Consider the following 11,182-nt stretch of genomic DNA (forward strand, 5'->3'; position numbering starts at 1 on the left):
GACCAAAACACTCGGTGTTTCTTTGTCAGCTGATAGAAAATGAAAAGATGAGTTGTAGTATTATTTTCTCTTAAAGTAAGACTAAGCCGAAGTGGTTGTTTGTCGGTGTTTTCTGTGTTGCTATGCAAACGTTTGGGTGGTTTTCTCCCGCGGTATCAAGTGACAGAGTCCCTCCTCCTGCTACGTCACTGCGATGCTCTATAAAAAGCTCCTCAACTCCAGAGTTGGCATTCAAACTTTGAGTACCAGAGCAAGGACTACAGGAAAACGAGCAACAGCAGCACTTTTAAGAGTTTCTCACAAACCTACTGAAGGGATTTTCTCCGCTCCAGTTTACATAGCCCCAAAGTAGGGTTTGCCTGGGTCGTCCGTCTTCTTTTTTCTTTTAATTGTTACTCTCGGGACGATGATGTTCACCGCTTTCAATACGGAGTGCGACTCTTCCTCACGCTGCAGCACAGCTTCCCCGTCTGGGGATAATTTGGGATACTACCCGTCACCATCAGGATCTTATTCCAGCTTGGGATCTCCCCAGTCTCAGGTATGTCAAGTACACAATTTCATTTATTTATCTTTTCTCCTTGCGAACAGCAACTTCTGTAGAGTTAGTCCGAGCTTGATTATTACATTGATTTACTGATTCGATTGAGGGCAAAACGTTAGTGAATGGTAGGAAGGTGATTGCGCTGCAAATAGTGCCATGCAATCTCCATTCATCCACCTGGAAACTCCATAGAGAGTGTGCAACGTCATAGCTGACATCACACAGATATTTTTAAACAGTCCAGCGTTTTATAAACTCCTGCATTGCCCCTCTCCTCCTGAACTTATACCAAATCCCCTCATGTTCTTTCCTTTATTTCTTCCAGGAATTCACTGATCTGTCAGCATCAAGTGCCTCCTTCATCCCCACCGTCACAGCTATTTCAACAAGCCCGGATCTGCAGTGGATGGTCCAGCCTTTGGTTTCCTCAGTGGCCCCCTCTCACAGGGCTCACCCATACACCTCAAGGCCCAGCCCGGCCTACCCCAGATCAGCCATGAAGTCTGCAACGACCAGACCTCACATTTCTACCAAGAGAGGCAGAGTTGAACAGGTAATTACACGATCTAATTGTGTAACTTAGGTCTTACATAATAATGAATGAGTTGAAATTGGTGTAAGAGTTGGAATCTGACTGTTTTTATTATTGTTATGCGCAGGTCTCTCCCGAGGAGGAAGAGAAGAGAAGAATTCGCAGATTGAGGAACAAGCAGGCAGCAGCTAAATGCCGCAACAGGAGACGAGAGCTTACAGACACCCTGCAAGCTGTAAGTATCCCACCTGATTCACTCTCACTTATCAAAACCTGTTTACCACCAGAGCTAATGACAATCAAACAGCCAACAGCCATCTAAGTACCACTTCCTCTATTCTTTCCCTTTGCCAGGAAACTGATAAGCTGGAGGATGAGAAGTCCACCCTGCAGAATGACATTGCCAACCTGCTGAAGGAGAAGGAAAGGCTTGAGTTCATTCTGGCAGCCCACCAGCCTATCTGCAAGATCCCTTCAGAACTGGACACAGACTTCCCCATGTCCTGCCTCTCCACTGCCGTCACTTCCACGATCACTTCCAGCCAGCCAACTTTCACCTCAGCCTCCAACTCCATCTTCTCCATCACCAGCTCCGTCCCCTCCGCCGCCGCAGTCTCAGACAGCACGGTTAAGATGGCAGACCTGGAGGCCTCTGTTCTTGAAGAATCCCTAAACCTTCTGGAAAAGACAGAGATGGAGACGGCACGCTCGGTCCCCGAGGTCGACCTGTCCAGCACCCTCTATCCAGGCCAGGACTGGGAGCCCCTTCACACCTCGACTAGCAACAATGACTTTGAGCCCCTGTGTACGCCTGTGGTGACCTGTACCCCAGCATGCACCACCTACACGTCTTCTTTCGCCTTTACCTTCCCAGAGGCTGAGACCTTCCCCACCTGCGGCATCGCACACAGGAGAGGAAGCAACAGCAACGATCAGTCCTCTGACTCCCTCAGCTCACCAACCCTGCTGGCCCTTTAGAGACTCTTCCAAAAATGAACTTTCTTCCTAGAAGCACATTTTCTTGAATATGTGACAGATGTGCAGATTACAGGGCTATGGAGCAGACTTGTACCAGGAAGCAAATTATATTTATGATTTTATCTGCCTTTATGTATAGCTACTTGCCTATTACACCAATGTAGCAAGTTATTAAGCATGTTTCAACTAATACCACTTAGTCGTACTACAAGTTCCTTATATGATTTCATGGTGCTAGATTAAAAGGAAAGTTCATTGTTATGTACTGAGAGCAATAGTTATTATTTGACCAACTTTGTTTTTTGAAAATTAGAGTATTTGTGAACTGTTTGTGAAACTTAAAAGAAAACAAAAAAAACTGGTGTGCTTTGTCTGAACCATGGTCTGAGTGGTCTATAAAACTATACTCTGGAGTTTTCTGTGAAAACACTTGTCCTTTTAATTTATTAAATTTTATTTTTTTAGCGTACTGACGAATGTTGTTTGTAAGACATGTGAATAAAAAATAGAGATATTTAAATTCATTCAATTGTCTGACTAATTTTAACTCTCAACGTTCATATTTCTATAAAACAGGCTCAGTTAAAATATAGCAACTGTTCGAAAAGCGCTCGTATAGAAATAGCTGTATTTTTCCTGCTCCTCTACCAGCTCTATTTATTGTTCCGTCTGTTGTCAAGGCTGGCGAAACGTCAGGGAGTTGACGTCAGTGCGTTCTTTCCATTTTTTTGATTCGCAAGCGGTGCGCGGTGACGTCTTACTTCCGAGCCCAAATATAGAGACCAATGTGGAGTCGCTGTTGCAATCTGTCAGCAGAGGAGAGACTGTCCGCACAGTTTACTCAGTTTCGTACGCCTTATTTTTCCACCAAAAGACAAAAATCGTTGTCGCAGTACTCTCGCTGAAGTGAAATCGGCATGTCCACTGGAAAGGGGGAAATTACTGCACTCCTTCCGCAATCGAGGCTGCGTTGTTTCTCACATCTCTTTGAGAGACAGTAAGCTTAGAGATTGCAAGAGGATCCGAAAGAAACGTCCAAACCACAATGTATGCTGGTTTTACTTGCTGGTGTTATGATGAAAAATACAAAATGCGCAAAAAATCCGTAGAAATATAAAAGAGGAAGAAAATTTGTACTTGGAAATGATTTAGGCTACATGTGAAACCAGTTTGAACATGATGCACAAGGCGGGTCACAGCACAGCACCTTTTAAAAAATATTTTAAGAGTTTTTTTTTTGTTTGTTTGTTTTTTACAACTGCTTGAGTTAATTTTATTGACAACTTATGTCACATAGTGTAATTGAAAGCATATTTGTGTGTGTGGGGGGGTGTATGTGTGTGTGTGTGTGTGTGTGTGTGTGTGTGTGTGTGTGTGTGTGTGCGTGTGTGTGTGTGTGTGTGCAAAACGCTGTAAGCTCTCAAGCCATTTTAGCTCTGGCTGCATCTTTGTGTAACATCTTGGTTTCATATGTTGCAGTATGCTACCCATGGCTGTATCTTTGGCTTGGCGTGGTTGTCTTGCTGTAGTGGAGCGTCCCAGTCTCCAAGGAATGTCCTGTACCCATCAACTATTGGCCACCGCGCTGTGTATTCAGTGCTTCTTGTGTTGAAAGAATACACAAGAGCATGTTTAGTTTTCCTTCCACTTCACAATTATGTCATTCTTTGATTTTTGTCACATAAAAATCCCAATAAAACACAATGAAGTGTGACAAGTTTCACTTGTCAATAAGTGAAAAGCTTAAATAGGGAGGAATACTTTTGGAAGGCCCTTCATGGTTTCTGTGTTCAAGGTTTCACTGTTAATTATATAAACGTGCTTAGGATTGGTAGATATGCATCAAGTTAAATCAGACCCAAAATCTGGATGTAGTGATTGACTCAGACCTGAACATGCAGAGACACATAAAGACAATTACAAAGCCAGCCTTCTATTACCTGAAGAACATTTATATATAGGATTAAATAACTGATAGTTCATGAGAAACCCATCTGTGTGTTAGTCTTTAGTCGAATCGATTACTGTGGCAGTGTCTTCACAAGGAGACATTGTTCTGATCTGCCTGAAAATTAAGTCGGACAGCTTCAGCTGATCCAGAACGCTGCTGCTTGCATTCTCACTAAAACTAGAAAGATATAAGACATCACCCCAGTCCTAAAGTTCTTACACTGGCTCCCATGTAGCTCAGAGAATAGACTTTAAAATACTTTTGTTACTTTATAGATAACTGAATGACTTAGAACCAAAATACATGAAAGATCTGTTGTCGTTGTACCATCAGGTCTGGTTCACTCATCATCCCCAGAACCAAAACCAAACATGGAGAAGCAGCATTTAGTTTGCTCCTCTAATTTAAGTTCTGAATTTCTTGAAATTCAGGCTTTACTTAATAACTGGAAAATAGATTAATCCTATTTAATTCTGGATTACAACCTGTTGTTGCTTCTCTTTTCTTGTCACTGTAATGAAATGTTTCTTTTTTGTTTGTTTGCTTATTTGTGACCTATTTTTATCATCTAGGCACTTTGAGCTGCCTTGTTGCTGAAGTATGCTATACAAATAGACATGACTTAAAAAACTCTATCAATCCTCTCTATAAGTTGTTAACCCGTGAAGTATACAAAGGCATGATTAATCACAATTGTGTTAGTTAATTAATTGTAGCATTGGAAACTAGGTCTACAGACTAGATCTGAATATTAATAAAAAGGAATTTTTCTCATTTTTTTTCAGTAATTCAGTCCAACAACTTAAACTACATACATACAGATTTATGTTTCTAATCTGTTTTTTTCTGTTAATTATGTTGATTTTCCACTTTTAGTTGGTGAAAACTTGACATGTAAGATTAAAATATACCCAAACAATAAATTGTTTAAAGATATATGTGGGCTTAATGAAAAGCTTGTTAAATATCAGCTTAAAGGTTGTTTTTTTAAAAGGTACTTTTAACCGGGCACATGCGCCTCATTGAAACACATATTTAACTTACGTGAATATAAATGCAAATTAATCCTGCCTGTTTTCTGACGGGAAACAGATGACTGAACATGTATTTCCTCATTTGCAGTTTTGAAAAATAATTATTTTGTGCAACATTGTTTCTCGAAAAGTTTGTCATCCAACCTTTCTCATCCCTACTTGTAATTTTACCTCGCTGCTCTTCTCATCTTTACATCCGCATGTACAAAATGTTTCAGTGAGGGATTGCCCAATGGAGCTTTCTCAGGAAATGCGTAGTGCGTGAATGCGCTCTTGTGTGTGTGTGTGTGTGTGTGTGTTAGGGAAAACTACTGTCGCACAATAAGTAACTAACTCTGACGTTTGAACCGTGCCTGTACTGCGGTCACACCCTTTTTATGCAACACAATACAAGATACAAAACATGCTGTTCTCTTATCGTGCATACCTTGAAGCCGGATCTCAGCATAACCTGAGAAGGAGTCTAAAATTTGCAAAGCAAAACTTTTTCTTTATGCATGGAGAACACTTGTAAGAAAGCTTTTAGTAAACCTGTGTTTTGACAGAACTTCCTGTTTCACTAGCCTTGTGCTCTTGCACAACAGTCCGATTCTGGCTGAATCTGTATTCTTTTACATTGAAGCCGCACCTCCTTTTCCTCAGCTCTATGTGCGACCATGCAGCGCCACATAACTCTATTAATATCCCTTCTGCCAGGCGGGGGGATACGGGGGTCGCAGCAGAAATAGCAGGTGCCTTTTGCTTCTTTTAACATCAGCATCAACAGCAGTAAAATTAGACCACTGTGACGCCAACCTGCGTCGGTGCTTCAGCCCAGGGGAGGATCCAGGCAGTGCATAATAGAGAAAGGGAGAGGAGGAAAGCAGTACGCACCAAGGCAAGGCTGGAGGAGGAAAAATGATGTATATATGAGGATAGCAGGGAGGGAGACAGACAGAGATCCCTGCCTCTGTGAGAGTGGTGATGATGAAACAGCTGAGTTCGCCTACGTGCCAAGATGACAAAAGCTCAGTTAGGCTTGGCTTTGTATTAAGAAGGATCAGCCCCCAAGTAACTTAATTTTTCAGAGACATCTCAGAATTGTGTCTAAAAATGTGAATATATCAGACTTGTGATTGCTATCCAGCCCTGCATTTTTTACTTCAGTCAGCTCTTGTAGAGAGTAATCAATCTTCATATGAGACATGTTGAAATTCCTTAACAGGACAAGTTGATCTGATGCAGTGGAGATAAAGTCGCTTGCCAAAAGTGTGTTTTGTGTAGCTCCATCTATTTTCCCACCAACACTAACCTGCTGAAAAGCATCTCCACATTATAGTGCTGAAACCACTCTCAAAACCTTCCATCATTTTTTTTTTGTTTTTTTTGTCCACATCACAATTAACCTTTTGTACTGTTCACCACATATCATCACAATAAAGCACAGTTAGAACAAAATGTGAAAGAGTTTCATTGAATGCTCTTGCAAGGCAGCATATTCCACCGGGTCACCTGAGGTAATGTGTGACTAATTCGCTTTCTGATTTGCTCTAGACTTGAGTTCAAACCATTTGTCTGCGTTTTATTTGTAATAACGTGCCGTGTGACAGCAGCCGGTTGAAGGGTGTGTACTAACTTGCGTCAGAAGGAATGCACTTTTAAGGAAGTAGTCCAACTGACATGCAATCATGACACAAAGCCCAGAGGACAATAAAAAGGTGAATAAATCATAGAAGTTCCGCCTCACATAAACAAAATGCATATGTAAACCGCAATAAATGTGTTCAAACGTTTTTTGCTTGAAATTCCACAAAAAAGGGTTTTCACATTTTATCAAGTTACAATCATAATCTTCGATGTCATTTATTGGGATTTTATGTTTGCACAACATCATAACTGCGAAGCGGAGGTGCAACCCAATTTCCAAAACATTTTACGACTGAAAATCAGAAAAGTAAATGTGCATCTCTAATTCACTCCCATCAAATTAATCAAATTAGCGAGTATATGTGATTGAATCTCAGTAGACATACTAGTGTTCCGTAAAGGTTTTAGAGGTTAGTTACAGGACATTAGTGGACAGCAGCATGAAGAACAAAGAAGACAGCAGAAAAAGAAGCTCAGGTAAAATGTTATGGAGAAGCTTGATTAGATTACAAAACAACACCCTAAACTTTGAGCATTTAACAAATCATTACATGATCTGAAAATATGAAGATCCAAGGAATCAAGTCAAACACTGACAGCTTCACTTTAACACGTTATAGCTATTTTGTAAAGATCAGTGGCCAAAATGTTGTCTGTAGGTGTGCAAAGCTGGAAGAAACATGTTATAATACTGACACCTGTTAATTGAAAGGCAGTTCTGCAATCTGCAAAGCCAAGCGAGCGTGAATACAAATTCCTGTCACATTTTTCAGATTTGTGAGAACAGTAAGCGCAGACTCATTACAAAGCGCACTGCTTTTGGGTGTAATTTGAGAAAATGTGAAATTGTTCTTGGAGCATGATGATGGCCAATTGCTCTAAATTTTAAATATTTTATGAATTGTATTTCCAGTCTAAAATCCCCACAGCCCAGTGGAGTGTGTGCTGTGTGCTATTCTTAGAGGTTACTTGACGCACTAAGCAGCAATACTGGAGGGATTTCTCTACCCAATAATTACTGTTCACCTATAGTGCCAGACTCCCCTCTCGGCAGCATGTCCTCGTCGCGTCTCATGGGATCAGTAACGAGGATGTTTCCCTGGAAACTGGACAGCTATAGGGTGCACAATTGTGTAATCCCTGAGCTGCTGACAGAAAAATAATGGCTTTTGGGATTTTCAAAATATCCCAGCAAACGCTGCTTACGATGCCTCCATTTCTTCAGGCTGGACTACATATTATGCAATCATAAAAAAAAAAGAAAACATGTTGCAATAAAACTGTTGTGTGATCATTAACATAATTTTTGAGTGTTTTGGACACTCAAAAAGTACGAGCTATCCTCTTAACGTTGTTGTTATTCAGCAGAATAAATCAAAACCGTTGATCGATTGACTGTGGTTCTCGCTGCCTCGAAATGATGTGTTTGCACAAGTCTTCCCACACACTGCCACTCAATATTAGTCTCAGGAAATGGCCATTCAGACACACTGGGAAGCCCAGACTGAGAATGCTCTGTGGTTTATGTAAGGCTCTCACTAGAATTTTGCTGGAAATTATTGTTTCCTCAGAGGAATCCCACAGACGTCTAAGAAATTTTTAAAACAATAGCTTCTAGTACATGTTGACATGTTGCTCCAATCGATTATTTTGTAGAAATGCTTCATGTTTTAACTAAGACTGCAAATCTTACCAGGAGGAATCAAATGGGTCATAGAGCTTCAGTAACTATTTTCACAATTTTCTGCAGCTCTCCAGTAACCTGCTTGAACCTGATATTGGATTGCAACACTTTGAGAGTGTTCAGGCATGTGAGCCTCACAACACACTGTTGCATACTGCAGGCAGTGACAATACAGTCTGATCACTGACGTACAATTTAGTCAGCAGCACACACAATTAATTGTGACTTATGTCTTTAGGTCAATGGCAAAAACCCTACAAAAAAGAGGAAAATCTAATTAGACAGCTTCACCACTAAATTTGCAGTTTTTGGTTGTTGTAATCTGTAAATGAAATTCAGTAATGTAGTAGCAGGAAATTGTAATTAAAAAATATAAATACTACTCAATATAATTACATACAACTAAACACATTTAAGCTCTTTGTCTTGTCTTATGCATGGTGATCTTTGTGAAAAAGGAAAGAGAGGAAGATTTTCTAAATTTGATTTAGTGAATAGGTACAGTCAAGGAACCAAATATATTTACATTTTAAATAAGGATTTCAAGAAAAACCTATAACTAATAATAATTGTACTCCAGAATTACAAGTTTTATTATTCACATTGAGATCTTCTCACTAATTATTTGATTAAGTAAAGTAGCTGCACTGATTCTACTACTGCTATGATTAAAGGGAATTTATAGCATGAGAGAATAAAAAATATTCCACCAGAACTGTAGGAAGTGCTTTGGTCAGACTGGGCTTTTTACCATCATGGAGCCACTCAGACTCCACCAGCTGGATGGTTAGTTGCCTTTCGTTCTGCCCTCCACAGGTTTTATCATGAGAGAAACATGATAAGCAACCATGCTGTCCTTATACTGTTATTGGACATTTTCTCCCAGCTTTACATGTTATTACGGAGCAAAACTGGACACAAAAGAGAAAAAAATAGATTAATATAAGTCATTTATATTAATCTTATATATGCTTATTTAGTCACTAGTGACTAATAAGTCAGTAGTGATGCTATGGCTTAGAAGAAAAATGTTTATTCTTGCTCATCTTTACACTAAATTGATAAATATGTACAGTATATGTGTGATAAATGTTTTCAGATGATTTTGTGCACCAATCCATCTAACAGATGTGTAAGTTCTGCAGTGGTTTGGTGATTGCAACCAATTTGCATTGTGTCAAAACATAGAGGCATGTAAGACTTGCAGGACAGAGTGTCTTGAGGACCGTAGTTGGGGAAATGCTGTATTACAGGGTGTTTTCTGAGGCAACAGTCTTTCTTCAAGAGCAAAGCACCCAATGTCTGTATGTAGAGTCATATTCAATAAATTACAATATCAGTCCTAATGAGTCTTGATTCTCAGATTAAAAGTACATTTTGAAAAAGTAATCTTTAATCAATTATTAAACATATCTTTCCTAAAAAAAACATTTTTTTTTTTTTTTTAGAAATAATGTGTTTTACTTTTCTTGGGTGTAAGATAATGGATGGATGGATGGATGGATAATGTGTGTTATTGGTTTGATGCAATATTCTGATGTTAGTTGTGAGAAATCATAACAGAAATAAAGTCTGCCCAATATCCATCTGTGTGTAATTAATCTATAAAATCTGTTCCATTTAGTGATTAAGTTTTTACAATAAGCAGGCTTTTCAATAATATTCTAATTCATTGAATGGGTTTGAATGAGTGGAATGCCGTGGGAACAGGACGTTCAGATGATTTTGAGCCCATGCAACAGGTAAGCAAAAGTGGAATTTGATTGCAAAATAAAGAACATGAGGTGTGAAGACAGATGCGGACTAAAGCAATCCGAACATGTAATTCATACAGTTCCAGCTTACCTAAGATTTTTAAATGGTTCTGAATTTGTAACACTTCCTGTTGTAGTTGTAAGAAAACGTTTTGGCATCAGCCATTCAACATTTAATATCAGGCTCGTTAAATTTTCTAAGATAAACAGCAATAAAAAGTTAAACAACAGAGATAATGAAAAACACAAGTGGCTCATACACACTCGTTAAAGTTTCAACTCCTGTTTTTTGGCAAACAATAGTTAGTGAATTCATCAGCAATTCTTGCTCAGTCTCTTTCTCACTATTGAAACATGAACACTCATCGAAGTTGAGGTCTGCAATTCTTTGACGTACTATGGTGCATTTTTGGAGTAGTTTCAGTAGCCTGGAAACTCCTATGAAGGTTCACCACTGTTCAACATGTTCCATTGTTGTAAACTGCTCTGACAGGGGTTCAAAGGTCCAAAGTCTTACAAATGGCTATGCAACCCTTCCCAGACTGATAGATGTAATTTTTGAGAGATTTTGACCTACTTCAGAATGGTTCCATTCAACAAAATTATTGATTCTAGGTTGGGCAGTAATAATACCTGTGTGTTGCCACAGAAATTGAGCCTGTTTGAAGTGGAAATCTTCCACAATCATTCTTCAGATGTTTCGTCATAGCTTAAGATATTTTTTCTTCTCATAGCTCGTACTGTACATAGTTCTTATCTCTGTAAGTGTAACACACACATTCTCTCTCTTTCTTCCTTATGAATAGGTGAATGACTGAATGTAGTGCAAAGTGCAGAGTCCTTAGATTTAATAAAGTGCTAAACAAATGCAGGACATGAGTGAGACCCTCTTACCAACTTCACAAGCTCTTTCACTTTTATTTTAAGGTACATTTAGTACCAATATATGTTAATCTCTGGGATAAAGACCGAGTCTCCTTACTTAAGACTCTGTTCATCTCTCATCTAAAAACATTATATAGCAGTTCTCCCTCCAGGTCAGCGGGGGCGCTGCTGCGCCCAGCGAGGCCGCCTGTGCG

General features: G+C 39.5%; 1 protein-coding gene across 1 annotated transcript; it reads left to right on the forward strand.

Moving 5' to 3' along the window:
• Positions 1–221: 221 nt before the first annotated feature.
• Positions 222–2,578, forward strand: LOC102224057 (proto-oncogene c-Fos-like). Its single transcript, XM_005800210.2, has 4 exons — positions 222–541; positions 870–1,097; positions 1,204–1,311; positions 1,431–2,578. Exons 1-4 carry the CDS (start codon positions 407–409, stop codon positions 2,052–2,054), a joined length of 1,095 nt encoding a protein of 364 aa, XP_005800267.1. The 5' UTR covers positions 222–406; the 3' UTR covers positions 2,055–2,578.
• The last annotated feature ends 8,604 nt before the right edge of the window (positions 2,579–11,182 follow it).

The sequence above is a fragment of the Xiphophorus maculatus genome, chromosome 15, assembly GCF_002775205.1.
Source record: "Xiphophorus maculatus strain JP 163 A chromosome 15, X_maculatus-5.0-male, whole genome shotgun sequence".
Classification (NCBI taxonomy): domain Eukaryota; kingdom Metazoa; phylum Chordata; class Actinopteri; order Cyprinodontiformes; family Poeciliidae; genus Xiphophorus; species Xiphophorus maculatus.

Excerpts from the sequence above, each read along its gene's own strand:
- LOC102224057 (XM_005800210.2), top strand. The coding sequence starts at position 407 with ATGATGTTCACCGCTTTCAATACGGAGTGCGACTCTTCCTCACGCTGC. Across the intron at positions 1,098-1,203 it reads AGAGAGGCAGAGTTGAACAG|GTCTCTCCCGAGGAGGAAGA; the intron begins GTAATTACACGA and ends TGTTATGCGCAG. Across the intron at positions 1,312-1,430 it reads TTACAGACACCCTGCAAGCT|GAAACTGATAAGCTGGAGGA; the intron begins GTAAGTATCCCA and ends TCCCTTTGCCAG.